Source organism: Orbicella franksi, chromosome 14, assembly GCF_964199315.1.
Source record: "Orbicella franksi chromosome 14, jaOrbFran1.1, whole genome shotgun sequence".
Classification (NCBI taxonomy): Eukaryota; Metazoa; Cnidaria; class Anthozoa; order Scleractinia; family Merulinidae; genus Orbicella; species Orbicella franksi.
This window is the reverse complement of record NC_138158.1, coordinates 6,708,709-6,730,898: the sequence shown is the minus strand read 5'-3', so window position 1 is coordinate 6,730,898 and position 22,190 is coordinate 6,708,709. Positions and strand designations below refer to the sequence as shown.

Sequence of the window (22,190 nt, the reverse complement as noted above, 5' to 3'; positions counted from 1 at the left end):
GTTGATGAGACCGCAGGTGTCGAATGAGGTTGAAATAATCAAGCGCTCAAAAACATCAATTCAATCTTATCATTTTGGCTCACTATTTTCTGAACTATAATGGAACTAATGGAACTCTTACAAGCACACAAAAACGGAAACTTCAAAGGGGCAACCTGAACCATTTACAAGTCAGTCATCCCCATAGCGACGGCTGGCGCAAAGGGCGTTAAAGGTTCCTCATAATTGGCTAAACAATGGGTAAACAGCACAAATAATGTCCCTAGCCCTAAGAACAAAAGAGGTCTAGTTTAACAAGAGCGAATCAAACTAGAGGTTTTGAAGAAGTACAAGTCAACTGACGTCAAATGTGACTGCGCTACGCGTTAGATAACATACATCTAAATCATATATATTTCTGGGTTCTTTACAACACATTCACATAATCACCTTATTGGACCATTCCTTTGTTCCACAGGCCACAGATAAATTCTAGCGACTGACTCTGAGACAGTCACATCAGTCACATTACCTACAACTGGAGCTATCGGAGCTAACAGGAAAAAAAGACATATATTAAAAGATTTGTGTGTCATTTAATCAAGTTAAACAGCACTACTTAATTTCAGCAGAAGAGATTTTAAGCTCATAGTTTAATCACATAGCAAAAGGCCTCAGTGGCACTTATACACCAAACATAAACAAGGATGGACAAGACTTAAAAAAGTGAGACGGGTAACTTAAACTTTTGTTTTCTTTTTTTAGTTTATATTCATTTTTTTAAAATTTCTTTTTTTTTTTATGAAAATGCATCATCTCTGTCTCTGAGACGGACCTTTTCTGAAATGTATGGTTGGATTTTTTGCTTTTTTTGGAAGACATGCACTTGGGAAAAAATATAAAGAGAATTGAATGTAGTGAGCTTACACGGTATTTTACAACATGGAAAAAAAAAATGCAACTTACAGAATTCGTACCAAAGTCTCTATTTAATACTTACTCGCAATTTCCGTTTCCACTTTCAATTCTATGGGAAAACTCTTTCCACAAACAGACATTCCATAGACCTCGAACTTGTAGCTAGTGCCTGACGCCAAACCAACAACTGTGTATTTTGTTAACTTTCCCACATTTTTATCACCTGTGTCTTTAAATGTTTTATCGTACAACTTTGTTCCAGAGTACGCCACCTAAAAATTTGAACACAACAGATTTATTTGAAAATCAATAACAATGTTTGTAAGAAGCGCTAAAAGATACTTAACAATATTGAAGCAAAACCTCATAGAAAACGAGTCGCGTAGTCTAATTGTTTTAGTAGACACTCTAAAGGACTGAAGTAAAAATCGAAATTGGTAATGAAAATGAACTGATGAGTGCAAGTACACAGTTGGGAATTTCCATTACTATCAAATCAGTCTGTTGGCGATTCCTCAGAAGTGGAAAATTAAACATTGTTTAAAATCTAGAGACCAAAATAACTTTCAATCATCTTTTGACAGAAATTAAGTTACATTGTATGATTATTAGTTTGTTTGGTCTCGATATCTATGGGGTGATAGTTACCTCTGTCTTCAGCTTCATCAATGAATCTCAAGTTCATAATCTAATATTGTAACCATTATATACATGTACTAGCCCAAAAGTCATTATTATTATTACTATTATTATTATTATTATTATCATCATTATTATTATTACTATTATTATTATTATTATTATTATTAATTAGACATAGGAATAGGAAGGTACATGACGTTTCAGAAATTCCTTCACTAATTTCATAAAAAATACTAAACATTTCAATAGAACTTACTGTGTAGTTCAGGCCTTCCTTTGTGGTAACTTTTGGGTTTGTCCATTCAAGGGTCACCTCAGTTGATTCAGAGTTTGTTGCTCTTAAGTCACTAGGTGCTTCTGGTTCTTTGGCAGAATGGTGTACAACATGATTAAAACACATGTTTTGAACATAAATGTCAGTTCAATTGAATAAAAATAAAATACTGTTTTGTCTTCATGACTGTCCACTTTGATTGTTAATAAATCTCGTCATGGCAAGTTTTGTCAGTCTAGAATTCTTTTACCTAAAAAGAAATTGAATTACAATAAACACCGAGTGCATTTGCCGGGACCAAAAAGCCTGATTTCAATTACTTAAAATTGTATTTCATTCCCACGACCACCACAACTGAAAACTGTTTTGATCAAGAGTATAAATACGATGGATGCCTTAGCCTATACTAGAGCTAGTTCAGCTGAATTTTGCTACCCTATACTAGAGTAACCAGTATTAAAACCACCGATTTCCGTATGAATCCCGATTTTTGACAGTTAATAATATCCAGTAGTGTTTTATGATAGTCATCTATCGAGGATGTTGAGGCTGAGTTACAAAAATTTAAGCTTGCCGATTTCATTTTTTTATATTTTTGAGTGACAATTCCTGGTTTCTTTAGTTCAGATAAAATCTTCAACCAACTGGTCAGTTTTGTGAAAAATGACACCCTATTCTAGACCAAAATGCTCTGATTTATATACCCTATGCTAGAGTAAACTGCTTGAAAACTATACCTTTCACAGCGGCACATACCTATATAGCCCATATATGGCTGTACCCCCCCCCCCCCGGGGATGGATGCAAGGTCAAGGTCAGACATCACCAGTTACCACTTACAGGTGGTGCCATGCTGTGATTGTTTTAATTAAATACTGCTGAAAATGTGTTTTTACAATATTCCACATTGTCATTCTTTTACCTTCATCTGGCTAAAAATATCCAACTTCAAATCATCCTGGCCGTTTAACAGAGGTATAAAATAAAACAAAAGAAAATCACCCTTGGGATGGCAAGAAGTTGGTCATGGCCACTTAATAGAGGTGGCCACTGAATAGAGGTTTTTATTACTGACAATTTTTCCCAGACTTTATCTGGTGGCTGCCAAATAAAGGTTGCCTGTTAAATAGGGGACTGCTTAAGAGAGGTTTGACTGTATATGAACAAGTACATTATGATAGTACTCACTTGATGTTTCCAATACTCTAGGTTGAGTATAGGGTCCAGGACCTGCTTTAGTGTAAGCTCTAACAGACACATCGTACTGGGAACAAAGAGGCAAATCATACAGAACAACAAATGTTGCTGTTGTATTTAATGTTCTGCTACTGCCGGGCGATCTTTTGTGACGTTTTCCTCTTGATAGCAACTTTTCCTTGACATCATACAAGATAACTTTGCCATAACTCCTCTCTCTTGTTAAAGGTGCCCACGAAATGTTGAAAGTGGTTTTGTTGTAGCTAACAAATGAGACATTAGCTGGACCAACGCTGGGTCCTAACAAAAGGAATGTAAATAATAAACAGTTACTTACAAAGAGAAAGTACACTGTACATAATCATTTGAAATGATTGCCTCAAAACAGTCGATTGGTTGGCTGGTCAGTCTGTCAGTTGGTCAGTCAGTTCCTCCCTCAGTCAATCAGTCAGTCAGTTTGTCCGTCCATCTGTCCATTAGTCAGTCAGACAGCAAGTCAGTTATGCAAGGTAAGAACATCAGGCGTTAATTACAAAACTCTAATTACATTCTAATATCATAAATACAGTCGTTAAAAAGGAAACTAATAATTAGAACATAATAATATCAATTAAAGCGAATGAAGTAAAACAAAATGCCTGCTTTCCGTGTTTATATTATTTACATGTATTAGTGGGAAGAGACCGCTGCTGCGTTAAAACAGGTGAGAATTTGTGCTTGCCGCAGTTTGATGGGTAAGCTGTACCACAGCACCACACCATTATAGCTAAAACTGTTCTTCAGAAAGTTAGGGTGGGGCAGCGGAACAGCCAGTTTGCCCTCGCAGTCCCTTAGTGAATAAGAATAAATTTCACTGTGGTCATGATCAGTGAACTCCGATTAGAGATAATCAGATGCAAGACAATTTAGTATTTTATAGACCATCAGAGCTGTTTACAGTTTTTGTTGAACATCTAGTTGTTTCCAGCCACGTCTAATATAATGAGATCATCCGTACTGGCGTCACAAGAAAAAGAAGTCAAGATTCGTGCAGCGCGATCTTGTAACTTTTGAAGCTTTGAGCTACAAGTTTTGTTGCAGTTCCCACATACAACACTACAATAATTGAAATGAGGTTGGACTAAAGCGTTTTAAATGCCACTATGACCCACCACACCATGTTTTATGTTTATTTACTGGCAAGGACCATTCTTATGATTCCATTTGAATGCTACCATACAATTTCCATTCTTTACACAAGAGTAATGTTCAAAATCCAAAGCAGTCTCTTGCATTTGGGAATCCAGATGTCTATCTGTCGATAATAATTGTATCTACAAAATATACTTAAAATGGAAACTGGACTCACTGTACTCTGGGACATTTACAGTTAAAGTTGCATTTGGTCCAGGTTTGATAGTCACAGCTCTGACATGGAACTGATAGGTCAATCCACCCAACACATCAACTGTGTAACTTATCGCATCTTTTCCAAAGGACTCTCGTTGTGTATTTCCATCGTGACCATAAAACAAAGTGTAACTCCTGATAAGTCCATTTGGTGCTGCAGGTATTTGCCAGGTCAACTTTATTCTTGGACCATTAGGCATGTCTGGGGCTAGCACAATGTAAGTGAGGGGCTCGGGAATACTAGGTGCTGGAACAAAAAATGGGGGTTAAGAATTTACAAAAAGTTGCTTGGAACAAAATTCTTACCAGAACAGTCACCGTGTACAAGTGCATTGTTGAGATGCACAAGTCAAGCAAGCAAGAACTTTTGAGAGCACGAGAGAAGCACAATTAGTGTCATAGTAATGGTCCGGCCTGAGTTTTGTCCCTGCTTCCTTGTTAGTTTTTGAACACCCCTGCTTTTGAGACATTTTTTATTGACAATTAATAGTTATAATTTCAGTAGAAAGTAATCAAAACTGTATTACGCGTAAGTGCAGCCTGCGAATGTAGACGTTTTCAAGCGACAGCTAGCAATACATCTGCTTTCGCAGGCTAACATAGTCAAATTCGGCTAACACACACACGTGACATTGAATTGGGTGTTTACATTGCGTGAAAACGAGGCTCCCTTAACATTTTCTTTATTATTGCAGCCGCTTGTATTTGTTGTGTTAATCATGTGTGTTGCTGTAGTTGTTTTTTCAATAAAGAATAGAAATGGTCAAAATCCGCGAGGAATTTTCCAAAATTTGGCTCAACGAACATGGTCTTCATGGCTCGAGCAAGGCGGAAAAAAGAATACTGGCGAGAAAAGCTACAAGTTCTTTCGGGAAGGGTATGTTTAGGATGTTTACACCTGTCAGCAGTTAGAGGATTTCCATGTCAAGGCACATAGCTAAAGATCTCTAAGAAAAATTGAAGAGCCTCATTTTAGCTGTAATCTTCAGGGAGAGTCATGGCAGGGCAGAAGCACGCTCTTCGTGTAAGGGAGGAAGCGGTGGACATTGCAATCATGTATTTGCATTATTGTTCTAGTTGAATGATTACTCATGTTTTAATATCAAAGACATCCCGAGTGATGCAATCTTTACAAGACTACCCCAGTCTTGGTACATTTCGAGAGCAGTTTCTCTCTGTTAATCACACTTGATTTTCTTGTTGCAGTATCCCACTAAATCTGCATTTTTCTATCTAGATTAGGCAACAGAAATAAAATATTTGTGAATTCACCATGACTGTACAAACGTACTTGTTTTGGTTGTTGTTGTACCCAATTCAAGACACGTAACACTCGCGCGTAAGGATAAAATTCGTGTTTCATGCAAGGGAATGAAATAACCCTTTCTACGGTACATATGGGTCACACACTAGGCATAATCATGCATGCATGTGTTTTTAAGGGCAACTCCTTGCAACGGTAGTTATTAGTAATCCCGCAACTCCTACGATCATAGCACCAGCTACAGGCTACCATTTGACTACCTTTGGGGCAACTTTCTCCAATCTTCTGTGCAAGTCATTACCAAAACAAGTGTTTTACCCTTTACCTTCATTGTTAGCTATGATTTCCAAGAAGCAAGTTTTCAGTGTCAAAATGTTGCTATAATTGTCACAACACCAAATGACTGATTTTTTTTTTATCACGTTGTTGTCATGATCTACTTGTCTTTTCAGTGTTATTACATTCAGCTCAGTTTTTCATCAATATTAACCCTTCTCAGTTGTTTTAGGTATTGATTATGTCTGTAACATGCCTATGTAGCTAAATGCTGTACATGTATCTAAGCTATACTGCACTACCTTCTACCTTATTGTGTGCTCAACTCTCACTCTGCCTTCTGTACTGAAACTACGAACTTTTGTTTCGCGGCTACAACTAGCTTCAAATCTACTACAGTTACATTGTTGTATTTTTAAAACTTTTTTCTACCGTAATCTACCTTCTGTCATTCACCATCTCAACTAGTGTATCTTGTGAACTTTGAGCTTTGATTAAATATGCCCTTAATCAACCTATCAAGTGGAGTTCATATTATCTATTGTCTTGAATAGCACAATATCTCTGATTGCTGAGTTTCTGAGTAAGAAACAACCTCAGAATCTTTACACAGTTACACTCCTCAAATATGTTTTTTTTAAAGACAGAATCAATTATATCAAAAGAAGATTTATAAAATTAAGATTCTACAATGTATAAGGAGTTAACCTAATTGGGTCAGTTAGGAAACGAAAATTAAATCTTTCACCATCTTACAAACATTGTTCCAAACTTAAGTGAGGAGGACCACGTAGTAATTTATGCAAGACAAGTACACAAAATTTGCCAATAATTAACACCAATTTCTTACCGTCTTCCTTTGTCGTCTCAGATTTTACAGTACTATTTGGTCCATCACCAGCAGAAGTAAACGCCAAGACTTGAAATTCATATTTTGTGAATTTAGATAGCGTAGAGACATCTGTAGTGTGAACTGCTCTATCGTTAATAAGCTTCATGGTTTGTGACCCTGAAGAGTCTTTCTTTTTGTAAAACAGTTTAAACCCTTTGATAATTCCATTCCAGGTGTTTGCTAGTGGTAACTGCCAGGATGCTGTAATAGTGGTGGAGGATTTAACAGTAACAGTGAAGCCACTTGGGGCAGCTGAAGGAGCTGTAATTGAACAACATTATAATCACGATTTGTTAGTATAAATACATTTTTCAGATTCAGAAATCAAGTTAAATGGCAAGTAACGTGAAGAAATACATCACTAATGGTAGATGTTAAATTAATTTAGCAGTGGTTAAACATTGTGGTATTTAATTGTTTCAAGCAAATAGTACTTGACTATAATCAACTACATGGAGAATTAAGAATGATAAATAAACAATCATCCTCTCTCACAAGCCTACTACTAATAGTGAAATTCATATTTAACAAATGAAGAAGCCTAAGCCGTGTATTACGCTGTGATAAAACACGAAGGGCATCTGAGAGCATGAGGGGATGTAGAAAACACGAGCCGCAGTCAAGTGTTTTCTACATTTCTCGAGTGTTCTCAAATATCCGGAGTGTTTTATCACAGTGTAATACATGGCTTAGGCTTCTTCATTTGCTTTGCGATATACAGGTAATGAGGCGAAAAACAATAAAACACAGTTTTTCTATCTTTTATACTCTGATAAATCATGGGTTTTGACCAATCAAAGTGCGTGCTGGGTGTAGTCACGGCGCCTCAATTTTGTTTTGCCTTCACGTTTTTTGTCCATTGTTTTCCATTTTTCAATTACTCCGTGTATATTTGTTATTCTAATTAGTTTCGCCAGTTATTTTCGGTTACGTAACGTTTCATATTTTCGTGTACCTTCTTTCATCCGCTGTTTGTATGTCTTGGTATAACTTCTTCTGGCGTTAGTTTTCTAGTTGCCACTGTCATTATGTTTTACATGTAGTTGCCGTAGTCCCCAAACAAATCTTGTAAGTTTCGTTATTTTCCCGTCATTTTTGCTTCCTTTATTTGTATTTCGTTTTGATTTCCTGTGCTGTATAATTAGCTTGTGTATGTGCGTTTGTTTTCAGCGAATTGCTAGTAAAAGTGTGAATCTCTTAGATGTGTGGATTTTGATTTCCCTGGGTCCTATCTGTATTGTTTCACTCGCTGTACAATTCACTGTTATCAAAGTAATAGTCAACACTTTAGTCACAACAATTTAATTCCATTCATTGGTAATTACTTCGAAAGGTAGAAATATATACAAAGGCATGACCAAAGTAACATGAAACTAAATGAAACAAACATAAGCAGTTCGACGCCTGATGGCTAACACTTACCCGGTGGCTCAAGAGAGTTACAACAAAACGAAACTAGAGCTAAAATATGCGGTAACCGTTACAGGGATGCTGATTACGAAACATTGATAGAATATGCAAATACGTAAACAGCAATGACTCGTGCATATCTAAGCACGTGCGGGCTCAAAATAACGCACGTTCTTTAGTGAACGAAACATATATTATAATGTGTAATATAACACTCTTCCAAACCTGTTAAAATGACATAAGACATAAACCATTACAGCAGTTGTTAAATCAGTAGAAAACTTACACTTGGTTTTATCTAAAACAGGATAATTGTTATTGCGTCTGTGTAATAGTGGTTGAAGAGTTATTTATAAATATATCGAAATAAACATAGAATGTAGTTGGCCACTTGCACCTGTACCATACCCAGCAAGGTCAGGATCACATACAGTGAGGTGTTTTGCTTATCATGTTTTATCAATTTCTTACCCTCTTCCTTCGTTCTCTCATATTGTGTAGAACTCTTTGGTCCATCGCCTACAGAAGTGTACGCCAACACTTGAAATTCATATTCTGTGTACACATCAAGCCCAGTGACAACTTTGTTCCGGATGGATTCACTTTTGATTGGTTCTATGGTTTGTAACCCAGAAGACCCTTTCTTTTTGTAGAACAGTTTAAATCCTCTGATGATTCCATTCCTGTCCTGTGCTGGTGGTAACTCCCAGGATGCTGATATACTGGTAGAAGTTTCTGCAGTCACAGTGAAGCCATCTGGAGCTTTTGAAGGCGCTACAATTGAACAACAAGTTAGTTCTATTCTAAGCACGTTCTTCTACTACACATAAACGTTATTTTTCAAATTTATTTTTAGTCAAACATTACGTAAAGTAAAAAAGTACAAAAAATTGTACATGTATAAGTGCAAACAAAGTATAACACAGCTCAGCACATGGTACACTGTCCCTGAGTCACGACAAGCAGAGAGTGAGTGACCACCAAGAACAGTGAAGTTTGCAAGTTATGTGAACCAATAACTGGAAACTGTAAAGGAAGTTGACAGAGTTAATTAGAATCATGCAACTGTAAGTAGGCATCACATAAATCCTATTAAACAAAAACAGCTCAATTACTTCACCTGTGTCCTTGTTTAATTCACCCACCTGTACGACAAATTACTTACAAAAAGGCTGAGCCCAAAGTGGTCCGCTGATAGAACAAAATAATTATAGTCCTGTAGTTCTGTATCGGCCAGGTTTTTCAAAGCCACGATTAGCGAGAATTTTGATTTCAGTCTGTACACATTTCGGTGAGGTTTTCTGTTTGTTTTCTTGGTCCTTCAGTTTAGAGTTTGAGCAATCTCAAACTACTCAAAGAATAAGAAGTGAAAAACATTTTTTATACAAGAAAAATTGATACTTAATTGGTTAACTCTTAATCCTGGGTTAGCATTAACTAAGCTTTCAAACAACCCAGACCAGGTCTATAATGTTGACATATTTACAAGTTTTTAGGCTTTACTAATTTTACTTAGCTGGCAATTAAAGCCTTGCATAACAATAAACAGAAGTATAAGGTATCGTTATTTCTGATTTCTCACCAGCTTCTTTTGTTGTTGCAGATTCTGGATTACTCTTTGGTCCATCACCTTTGGAAGTGTAGGCTAACACCTGAAATTCGTATTCTGTGTACTCATCAAGCCCAGTGAAAACTCTTGTCAGAGTTGATCCGCTGCTAACAGGTACTGAGGTTTGCGACCCTGAAGAACCTTTCTTTTTGTAGAACAGTTTAAACCCTTTGATAATTCCATTCCAGGTGTTTGCTGGTGGTAACTGCCAGGATGCTGTAATACTGGTGGAGGATTTTACAGTAACAGTGAAGCCACTTGGGGCAGCTGAAGGAGCTGTAATTGAACAACATTACAACATTATTCTGGTGGTAACTGCCAGGATGCTGTAATACTGGTGGAGGTTTTCGCAGTGACAGAGAAGCTAATACGAGCTTTTGAAGGAGATGTAATTGAAAAAGGTTAACATGCACATTTGATACAAAAAATAACTCATAAAACAGGAAAGTAGTTGGCAAAGCTGGCAACTGATATCATAATGAAAGTAGAGGAAACAGAATAAATTGCACACGGTACAACAAAGTGCTGAGGTTGAGTTATGGCAAAATGAGATGGTGGGAGAGCTGAGGGGACCATAAATGGCACCCACAGCTTGAATGTCTACTACTCATCTCAGCCAGGAGTTAAAACACGAGCCATTATGGCAGTAGTTTACAATTTTTCATCTAAACAGGATAACTGTTAATACGTCTTTACAACAGTAGTGGGACTACGCTTGAAGGGTTGTAAATGGCGAAATAAACATAGAATGTAGTCAGCCACTTACTACTGTATCATACCCAGAAAGGTCAGGACCACATACAGTGTAAATAAAACTGTTGGAGCAATCTTTGATCATGATTAAAGTTCTAAAAAAGGAGTTTCAAACAGATCTAAACTGGACACGTTCTGAGCTGCAGAACGTGCCCAAATAATTAAGACCACGTTTCATTGTACAAACAGATTTGATCCGCGCTTAAGTCTTTGTCTAACCTTACTTCATTTATGTAAATCCACAGGTCATATCCCTTTTGAATTAACTCTCATTTATTCATTCCGAAACATCGGGACATTATATCATTAGTTTTTACTTGCTTTCCTTATCTCACCTAAGATTTTCCTTTCAATATGAAATAAAGGCTATTTCCTCTGTTTCTATTATAAAATTTGATGTCTTCTGCTGATAGTTACAGAAGTACAGTAATACTATGTATATGCCTAATAATATTTGTTTTTAATTAAAAGCCTAACTTCCCTTTTCTCAATAAATGACACTTTGCAACTTTTCGCTACATGATAAAGGCACACACAAGAAAGTAAGTGTCATGCGATTGCATTTTGCACATGTCAAAACTGGATTAACATTGTCCATCAAAATCACACCTAGCTTGTGATCATTGAATAATAAATAGGTTTCCTGAGTTTTATCACAGCAATGTTTGTACTGATCCAAACTGCATCAAAAATTAGGCACACAAGAGTCAATATTGGCACATTCATTTTGTAACAGCAAATTTTTGTCATTTCTTTTATCCCTCACTTGTGTGACACGTTTGGATGGTACATCTCAAATTTTACAATAACTGCAGAAATTCTTGCCCGCTCATTGGCTAATTTTTATTGTCAATAAGCCGACAGACAAATGAATTTATAATTTATGCAATGCATCAGTGAGCGAGGGCGGACAATTTGACAATTTATTATCGTAAAAAACAAATTGACATCAGTGTTTAATGTGTCTGTCCTGTTATTGACAATGAATTTCGTCATAACATAGTCAAAGTAGTTTGCGGATCCACAGTTACTTTGACGATGTTATGACGAAATTCATGATAAATAACAGGACAGATGCATGAAAAACTGACGTCAATTTGTTAAACTTACTTTTGAAATCAGAAAATTCTTTAATATAATAAAATGAAATGCCTGTCCTACTGCAGTTGCAAGGTACAATAATTATAATATTTTACAGGAAGTCCAACACAAAATTCCACTTCTGTCTCTAAGCAGAGTCCATTGAGGGAAATGATTAAGAAGCTCAGTAAACATCAAAGAAGTAAACAAACAGGCTAAGATTTATGTTGGATGGTCCTTGACCCTGTACATCGTTTGTTTTATGCTCATTGACTATGCATGAATTACATAATAGCTATGCTTCTAATGGTTAGTTGTACGAGCACACATAACAACACCGTTTATAATTTGGCAGGTTTTGTACAGGGCCAACCCCCAAAATAGCCAAGAAAAACATACATCAAAGAACTCTGCCAGTCTTCATAACTATTCCGCTATTAACTACGCTTTAAGGAAAATGGCCACAAACAAATGTAACTGAAAATTTCAAGATGCTTTGTTTGGTCACATATGACTATGTGCATTGACTTGAATCGACAAGGTTGATTCCTACAATTGGACATACTTATTAGCAAAAGTTAAGCAAAAAAATGTAAATCTCTCACAACCTCGTTCCCAGGGTCTCCCATCTTCCCGATGAGAGGCAAGGCTCGTCACGGCCAGTTACGGCCGGCACAGGAGTCAATGGGTTAAAGAAGTATTTGAAAACGGTATTTAAGAGATCCTTAGATCCAAGTTGTAGCCACAAATGTCTCACTGTAGTTTGAGTTTGGATGATTTCCGTTCGCTGTTCAGTTTATTTAGATTGAAGTAAATTGGAGCAATTAGATGCAGTCAATGCATACAAAATTACGCCAAAATTAAAGTGTGTTCTAGCATGTGTAGCTTTCCTAAAGGAATAGAGTATCATAAAACACATTTAACTTAAGCTGCTGCAGCATTGGATTCTCACTGAGGATCAGTCCAGTTCTACAAACAAAACAAGAGCGAAAATTTTGTAGCTCAGCGAGAGCAAATAGCCATGAATTGTGGTCAGAAAACACATTTTTAGGGTTGTGCAGCTCGACCAATGGCTAGGATATGTGGTTACAAAATAGAATTTTCCCAGTCGTAGCTTGGACTAGCTCAGCAAGTGACCATGATTTCTTGTCAGAAAACAAACTTTCCTTGTCGTGTAGCTCGCCAAAAGGCCATGATTTGAATGGCTTGGTGCAAGACTGATGTAAGTGACTTCTTCGGGGGAAAAATGATTTTTTTGTTCAAAAGCGCCCAAATTTTTGCATGTGGTCTCCAACGTAACAGGAAAACATTGCCCTGTGTTTGTATTCCTTGTTTTTTTCACCTGATGTACAAAACAAAGTGGAAAGGTTACTCGCTCAAAGACGGGATCTGGAAATGAATTTCTTCAACTACGTTGTGACGTAAGCATGCATTTGCATTATTTTGGCGCGCAAGACAACGTCAAGCTTTCTATCAGACAAGTTGAAACCTCACCTGTTGCATGAAGTCCGCTTACTTGACACATATTTGCGCCTGCCTTGCGGTGAAAGGACTTCATTAAGTCTGGAAACCCGTAAGTCACAAGCATATCTCAAAGAAGCAGGATGTGCTCCTGTTCCAAGATCGCTAAGCGATCGAAGGCACACTGAAGCCAGGCGAGGAGTTGAAAGCACTTCTCATGCAAAAAAACGAGTTGATGGCGAGAAGTGGCCCATTTGCCAAATGTTGCTGTGCAGAACGTTTGGAAATAAAGAAGTGCTTTTAGACTCTTAACAAATCTGTTTAGTCGGCCCGTAGGCCTTGCCGTGTTGAAGTTGCTCAGGGATATCCCATAATAATCTCTACTGCATCTTGATAGGTCTTGTCAGTCGATCTCAGTCGGCACTGGAAAACGTCACAAACTTACATTTCGCTCAGCCAACTGAATATTAATTGAAACAGAATCGACGGAAAAGATATTCTTTCACTGAGAAAAGTAGTGTATTACTTCATCTAGACAAAAATAGCCGTAAGCCCCGATTCTTTCCAGGAATAAATGGCCAATGTTTTCATGTAAGAGAAATGATTGATCCAAAGTCGCGATTGTTGACCATTGTTGTGTTACAGTGTGACAGTTGACCTTTCAGGAACTGGGGCAAACAAACGCCAATCATATTATGGACTAGCGGCTTTCGATCGCTTCCTTTTATTGTCATGGAATCCCAATGGAATGATTCATTTGTGAGGTTAGAAGATGGCGAGAGAAAGAGACAACAGCGTAAGTCTTTTTTCTTTAAATATGCCATTCCTTTTGCGATATATTTTCCGTTTGTTTTCGGTTTTCCCGCTTAGATTCAGTTCAGTGTTTTCACAAATATACATGGTGTTTCATTATAGCAGAGACGGAGCAATTTCAGATTGACTCAGCCATTCAAGTACTGTAATTCGGAAAAATCGTCTTTCTTCGAATGTCAAGCGTTAATTCCTTGTGGCAACATTTCACGAAATATGTTTTATAAGGTATTTGTTGTTCGTCATGCAGTCAAAGTAATGGCAAGCTGCGCTGTTATAGCACATTGCATTTCAAAACGTTTTACATCATCACAGTAGCACCTATGAAATGTCGCATTTCGCTAGTGATTTTCACTTTTTTTTTGGAAAGAATGCAAACCGAACTCTTTTTTGTTCTAAACCAGTTTCATGTTTTCACTGATTGCAAAATGTTTCACTCTCAGAAGATAGGTAACCACCGCTAATAGACACTGGTCGTTGACTTTATTTAGATTCACGATCATGCTGTGTTTATGAAATGAAGCGTTTTCTTGTTTTATTATTTTCTCTAGGCTAGCACCAAAATAGAACTAACCCTAGCACAAAGTGTTTAGAGACTCTAACCCTAAGCCCTAGCACTAGCCCTAGCCCTAGCCTTAACCCTAAACCCTAGCGCTAAAACGGTAACCCTAACACTAAATACTAACCCTAGGCCAAGGGTTAGGGTTTGCTTTTAGGTCTAACGCTAGCCGTGGGGTTATGTTACCTTTACTGTAACTGTCAAGTTATAGGCTCATCGTTCTTTAAGGGCCATGTTCATCCATTTTGTTTTGCGGCCCTGTATTATTGTTTTGAAGTGACTGTTATCCTAATGTTTCCTTCTTTTTTTTCCCGAAGACAAAGAGCAAACCAGCTAAAAAAATGTACAGGGCTATGCTCTTCTACTCAATTGAAGACGACACGCAAAAATGCGGGCCCTTTTGAACAAAAATATCATTTTTCACCCGAAGAAGTCACTTACGTCAGTCTTGCATCAAGCCATTCATTTGTGTTTAGAACTAATTTAACCTTCATTTACCTATTAAAACAAGATGTAAATTTGAACAATTGAAACAAACACAAACACAAGGTAAAATGTACAAGATAAGTAATGGTGGTGTGCTGTCTGGTAGGGTCGGCTGGTCAAAAATTCATTTTCTCAAGAAATATTTATCATAAGTGTTGGTGATCTGAAATTGAAATTATTTGAGTTTTGCAAATATTTAAATAAAATGTCTCCTAAAAAACGTTTTGTCCAGTAAAAGTTAAAACTTTAGTTAAAAACATTCTTACGGGGTCGCTACTCAGTGCTGCGGGATATAATTTATTCATAGCTAGTTCAACTTCACAAGCAAATTGTTATAAATTTTGTCATTTGATCAAACTTTGTTGACCTAATATGCAAAGTACACATGTGAACGCACTGCTCTAATCTTTGATTACTACTAGTTTATCTTAATAGCTCACAAGGAGTTTGGCTGCTGGTCAGCCGCTGAGGATAGCATTCTAGGATATGTTCAGTTCATTCACTTTCAAGACAGTTAGGCCCTTGAGGTTGCAAGCTTAGATCTTCATTGCCTTTCTTTGCCACTCTCATTACATATCTGGACTAGAGATCTTGTTAAAAATGTAATTCTAGCTATTTTCTTTCTCCAAAAGAACACCTGCTAGGGTGTTGACCCATGGTGAGGTTGCCATTGTCCCCTTGAATTTGCATATTGCTTAGTTTTCATATTGGTAAGTCAGTGCTCACATTGCTTCCAGATGACACCTACATTGTACATTGTACATTATACCCTTCATACCTTATTACTCAAGAAATTCAACACGATAGCTATCTTTCACATCTTACCATCTTCATTTGTTCTCACTTCCTGAACAGAACTTTTCGGTCCATTTCCACCAGAAGAGAAAGCTAACACTTGAAATTCATATTCTGAATATTTACGTAGTCCAGTAATATCTCTGCTCAAAGTTGCACCACTTTGAATAGTTAAAACAGTTGGATAATCTGCAGCAGAGTTCTTCCTTTGGTAGAACAGTTTAAATCCTGTGATTGTACCATGTCTGGAGCCTACTGGTGGCAGCTGCCAAGATGCTCTAACACTTGTGGAAGACAGTGGAGACACAACAAAGCTACTTGGAGCTTGGCTTGGAGCTAAAAATTAAGAAATGACCAAATTTATGATGCAGTTGAAGGTTATGCAATACAGTACTCTAGATCTGGTGTTGCAGAAATCAAGGCAAAATACAGAAATATAGAAAATGTTATTTCATGAGCGGCTTTGCGCACAATGTTGGTGTACAATTGCGTAACAAAAACGGTCTCACGCTAAATTTCTTATGATTTCTCATCATTCTTAAAGCCAGCGGTCATAAAACTTCACAACATTAAACTTCCAATTATGTGCACCCCAAAAAGCAAAATTTTCTGTCTGAAAAAGATTTATTAGAAGAACAATAACAAAATTCCGAAAGCAGGTCAGGCAAAAAGTACCGTTTTCCCCCCATTTTTTGACCCAAACGTAAAGTGCATTATTACAATTTTTAACTTCTTTGTGTAAACAATTCAATTCAAGAAGGTGTCTCCAAAGTGCACCTAAATTTGGCTTTAAAAATAATGGTGGGACTCTTTCATTTATGGTTGTATTTGTCAAAAAAATATGATTAAAAAACTAGCGTTGAACCACGTTTTTAACTTTCACATTATTTTTATCGCGCCTTTGCTCGCACGTTTTGAGCACTTTTTTCCTTTTTTGCCTTTCACGCAAATTTTCTGTTTTGCCAATCGTGCCTCTGGCATCGCGCACTTTTTTTGCCTCTCTGGCCCATGCTATTTTTACAATTTTGTCGTTTTGCTAATTTTGCCTTCTGGGCGCTTTTCCCGCTTCAGCTTACACATTTTTCTTCGCTGGCAAACAACACCATAATAAAGGCTGAAGTACGCGAGTGGTGCAAAGTACTGACAAAAAGCCGAAGCGAGCATTTTGTGATACTTTTAGTGATGTCATTTTCACAGACGAATGCTCATTTTAGATTGAACATTATCCTCGCCGATCCTTCCGCAAAGTTGGCGAACAACACCGTAATAAAGGTCAACCAAGACATCGATGTTTTGTTTTTCTTCATGCGGAAACCTTTTAATCCCTAAACTCGACTAACATAACTTGGGTTTGTCATCAATAACAAAATGGCCGCAATGAACACGAAATGGACAAGAAGATGCAGGGAAGATGCTTGCTTAGTGTGCGTAAAAAGAAATAAAAAAAGACATAAGATGATTCATTCTGTCATTTTATCAAGATCACCGGGCTGCACATAAATTGGACAAACGTGTATTTAAAGTTACATCGTTTCGAAATCCCTGGTAAGCACTCTGATAGCGTAACTTACTAGCATGTGGTGTTCTCTTTTCTGCATTGTTGTGATTCCATTTTTGTGATTCGAAAGAGCTCGTTTAACAATAATTTGCAATACTTTGCCTTGTAAAACCTGTAATATGGTTCAGGAAGCTTACATTCGGAATTGAACCAACTCAGTTTGCTGGACTCCGAATAAAGGCAAAATAAGCAAAAAGCTAAAAGGGCGTGATCTTTTTGCTGGCGCGAAAGGCAAAAGCAAAAACCACCAAAAGGAGTAACGTGGGCGATTTTGGCAAAAAGCAAAATTTGCCAAAAAGGCAAAAATGGCAAATCGCGCCTGCAATGAGCGCGATAAGAGTAGCGTAACATACGGCTCAATGTGTTACGCTACTTGTGAAGTTTAGAATGGAGAGTATGTGTGATTTTGACTCCTTACAAGAAAGGCACAAGTGCTTTTGAGACATAGCTAAGATGGAAGGAAACTACATGAAAATCGCTACAATAACCTGCATTTTTAGAACAAATTTTCGTCCGATTTTGGCTAATTTTGATTTGTGCACCGACATCGTGCGCAAGGCCAAGCCTGAGCTTGAAAAAAATGGCCTCAAACGCAAATTGGGCATAATGGATAACAAGAGCAGCAGTATAATTCACTAATGCAGTATTTTAATCTGGTGATCCTTCTGTAAAACTTCTGTCTGTTATTATGTTTATAGTGGTGATGTGCAGACTGTCTTTAACATGACTACTGTAAGATGAATAACATGTAGCTCATTTTCATATACATGTATGGTACTTGTTTTAACTACCAAAATTAATAGCACCACAAAAGTGGGGAACCTCCAAAAATAATGATAGAAAAAGGTTGCTAAAATTTAAGAGTAACAAGTGTGGTTACTTTTAAAGTTTTCCAATACTCTATGGTTTTGAACCATGACCAACTGTGATCCATATAATTTTGTAGTTTACTTTACGTAAATTAATGCATGTACATGCATATATGTAATGAGTTTATTGTAAGCCAGTAAGGCTAATAAAAAATAAATTTACAATGATAGCACTTCATTTATGAAAGGTCACAAGTGTAGAAAGCAAGATACCTGCAGGTTTAAGTACTCCAAATACTTCTACTCTCAGCGCTTTGTGAGTTGAGTAACTTGTCGGCTGAAACCGGATAAACCTTGCTCTTGCAATTTCTTTTAGATTGTGTTTTACTATATCGTTCCTTCCTGAGTTACCATCAAAGACCTGCAAAAGAAGCCTTTGTATTAATTATTGTTTGCAAAAAATTACTGTACATGTATGTGTACTGGCAAGTGATGAAAAATTCTGCACAGAACTTATGCAGCTACTGTTAAGTAGTTATTTAAGCTTTACATTTCAACTGTAACACATAACAAAGTACCGGTACCCAGCATCACTGTTGGAAATTAGCTGACTCGTCTCCTCACTCATGCGAGCGTGAAAAGTCTTGGCTGAGTACAAATCATCGATCACTCACCCATTTGGTGAGTACCATTTTCATTTTTTGGGAAATCATTTAAAGATGATTTCCAGTCTGTACTGCACACTCTTGAGAGTTTGTTTGCGTTTTTTTTTTTTTTTTTCATGTAAGACATTACAAAATGTAAACATTTTGTAACTACTTACATGAAAAAACTTAAAAGTTTTAAAACAACCAACATTATGGATGCAAAGCGGTCGGAGCTTTATGCTTCGTTCTTTCTCATATCACTTGATGAAACAACTTTGCAGTTGTAAACATAGGCACGCAAGGCGTGCAAGAGTTATTTTTTTGTGAACTATAAGTCTCGGAGATAGGAGCATTCATGGAACTGTTTACAGTAATGATTTGGTTGATTTGACAAGTTTTTTTGGTTGCGATGTACAGCAAGAAAGAAACTGCGAGTTTATGATGTACATACGATGTTACATCGGTAATGGTAAGATAACTAAATAGTAAGCCATAAAATGTTTGACTGAACAAACTACAGTAATCTGACACGTCTCCAGATTAATGTAGATACCATCTTATTTTCTAACAGGCAATTTTATTCGTTCTTTGATACAACCCACACTGTGATTGGTCTGACACGCGCACATGCATAACTCCCTCACTCATCTATCACGTAGCCCTTCCCCGGGGAAGGACTACGTGATCTTATATGGACTATATAGGTCTGTACGGCACCGAAGGGTATGGTTTTTCAGCCGTTTTGGTCATAAATAGGGTATCGATTTTAGCTGATTTTGGCCATTTTGGTCATAAATAGGGTACGGTTTTTGCACTCTAGCCTTGATATGGGTATGCTTTAAGAAGAAGCCACTTTTTCATCATTATCGAAAAGAAAATCAACAAAAGCCCTTCACAAATTTATATGTTTGCGGTAATTTAACATTGGTTTGAACTAGGGAGCTAATTATAACGCAGGTCTGAAACAGGGTTTTGATTTGAGGGTCAGGTCGTAAATAGGGTTTCGAATTTTTGGTCAGGTCATAAATAGGGTAAGGAATATCGCAGATTTTGGTCATAAACAGGGTAAGGGTTTTGGGAAGCGGGTCGCACACCCCCAACCAATTTTTTCTGGGAGTACCCCCTCGGGAAGCCTTCCAGCCCCCACGAGGAATTTTTGCTCAAAAATACTTAAGTTAAGAGAACTTTTCGCATTTTATACGAGTAGTAAGTTTACCCTTTTTACACAACACAACGCAACAACACTACTTCACCGAAAATTTAAAGAAAGAGAAAAAACCTCTCTGACACGTTGAAAGTCTGATTTAATTAAATTGCACTTTAACTTGGTGCCACACAGTCTTCAAAGAACATTTGAACAGTTTTCATACTTTTTACCTTTAAAAATAGCGGACTGGAAAGAATGTCATAAAATGCCCATCAAATAAAAATATTAAACTGCTACTGCAGAGACGTAAAAACACTCTAGAAAGGAAAACTTCTTTTTTGTTTAATATCCTGGGAACAATAGCCGATAACTTGTAAGCTCTAATTGAATTTACTCCCATATGAAAAACAAAAGTGTCGAGTTACCATTTGTAACTAAAAATAGCAAACATCTCGTGGGAACAAGTCGCGACGATTCGTCAGCTCTAATTGAATTTACTACCTTGTGAAAAACAAGAGTGTCAAATTACCCATTGTAACTAAAAAATAAAAATATCTCGTTATATTTGCATGCAATAAGAACAAAACAATCGTTACCTGCACTTACTATTGTAAACGTTAGAACTGCTTCAAATCTAAATAGTCTCGTCTCCTCTAAAACATGTCCTAAGAACTAGAACCGACGATTCGTGAAAACAAAAGTATCAAGTTACCCTTTGTAATTAAAAATAAAAATAACTCGTGCCATTTGCCTACTACTCATGAACTGCTTCAAAACTCAAGACTAATCTCGTTCATAACTAGCCACCATTACACTGAAAATTATGCACTCTAAAACAACCCAATGTACGTATGTAACTGTCACACTCCCCTCCAAACCGGACTAAAAATCACAAACCGGCAACATACACGTCACTCTTTATTTTTCAATTACCAAAGTCCTTGTGTTTATACATACCTTGTGTTTCTCACGAACCATTTACCTTTACAACAAGAAATTTGATTGGCTGTTCATAGTAGATCCAATCTGATTGGTGTGACATACATACATCTCTCACTCACTCACTCACTCACTCACTCACTCACCCATTGACCCGTCCATAACATACCCGACGCGCCAACTAAGAGGTATTTTTTTTACAAAAAAATAACTCAAAAATCAATGATTGAAGCTGTTGGAAAAAGAATTTGAAAGGCCTTAAAGATAAGGTATGTGGTTCTTAACGAATAACATCGATTTGCATTCCATCGAGTGAGAACTGACAATGTTTATCGACATTAGGAAGCTAAGACTGCACAGTAAAGACTCGAAATCATCTTTAAGCTTAAATATTGATAACACGCCTTTTTATTTTCCATTTTGGCTAGAGTATTCTTAAATCAAAACATACTCCAATGTCTTGATTCTATAGGGATATATGCAAATTAGGTAGTGCCAGCCACGGAGTGTCAAAAGTCTTTGATAAAAACCTGGATAAAACAGTAGTACAGTATATATCACTCCACTGCCTCTAAATCTATTTTGTATTAGCATGTACACCTGTACTATAATGTGTGAGCACAGCCTATAAACGTCACTGCTATGGTTGTAGATCGATGTAATCAAAGGGGGTTACAACTGTAGCCAGTCAGTCAGTCATGCACAATCACAGTCACATTCAGTCAGTCAGTCAGTCAGTCATTTACTCCATCAGTCAGTACCTCAGTTATGTATAGTCACAGTCACTTTTAACACTTAGTCAGTCAGTCAGTCAGTCAGTCAGTCACAGCCACAGTCGAAGATTGTCAACCACAGTCAGTCATGTGAAGCCAGTCAGTCATACACAGTCAGTTGCAGTCAGAGTCACACAGGTCAAACACAGTCACAAGTCACTGAAATCTTTCTCACAGCCGCAGTCACAGTCAAAGAGTCATGCAGTCACAGTCAGTCATGTGTGATCACAGTGACACAGTCACAGTCACAGTTGCAATCACAGTCACAATTGCAGGTACATTCAGTCACTATCAAAGTAAATACGAAGCCACAGTTGAGTCATGCATAGTCATAGTCACACTCACAGTCATACACAGTTATTGTCACAGTTATGCATACTCATGGTCAGTGCTGTCAGTAACAGTCATAGTCACTGTCACAGCCACAGCCAAGTGACACGCACTGATTCACTGTAAGTTGTTAAGTCAGTCATAGCATTTTAAAGTAACTGCAGAGGAGTTGTAAGTCAGTAGTTGTCATCAT

The 22,190-nt window shown here is 37.2% G+C and overlaps 1 protein-coding gene across 1 annotated transcript in view; it reads right to left on the bottom strand.

Annotated features, from left to right (window-relative positions):
* The window catches only part of LOC145468075 (receptor-type tyrosine-protein phosphatase F-like), a 62,974-nt gene that overhangs the window by 16,087 nt on the left and 24,697 nt on the right, over nucleotides 1–22,190 (bottom strand). The window contains exons 9-18 of the mRNA XM_081451745.1: nucleotides 18,435–18,582; nucleotides 15,825–16,130; nucleotides 9,824–10,126; nucleotides 8,713–9,015; nucleotides 6,790–7,092; nucleotides 4,359–4,646; nucleotides 3,002–3,310; nucleotides 1,796–1,902; nucleotides 980–1,169; nucleotides 430–532 (exon numbers count right to left, since the gene is read on the bottom strand). Of these exons, the coding sequence (XP_081307871.1) occupies nucleotides 430–532; nucleotides 980–1,169; nucleotides 1,796–1,902; nucleotides 3,002–3,310; nucleotides 4,359–4,646; nucleotides 6,790–7,092; nucleotides 8,713–9,015; nucleotides 9,824–10,126; nucleotides 15,825–16,130; nucleotides 18,435–18,582 (2,360 nt within the window). The remainder of the gene's footprint in view (nucleotides 1–429; nucleotides 533–979; nucleotides 1,170–1,795; nucleotides 1,903–3,001; nucleotides 3,311–4,358; nucleotides 4,647–6,789; nucleotides 7,093–8,712; nucleotides 9,016–9,823; nucleotides 10,127–15,824; nucleotides 16,131–18,434; nucleotides 18,583–22,190) is intronic.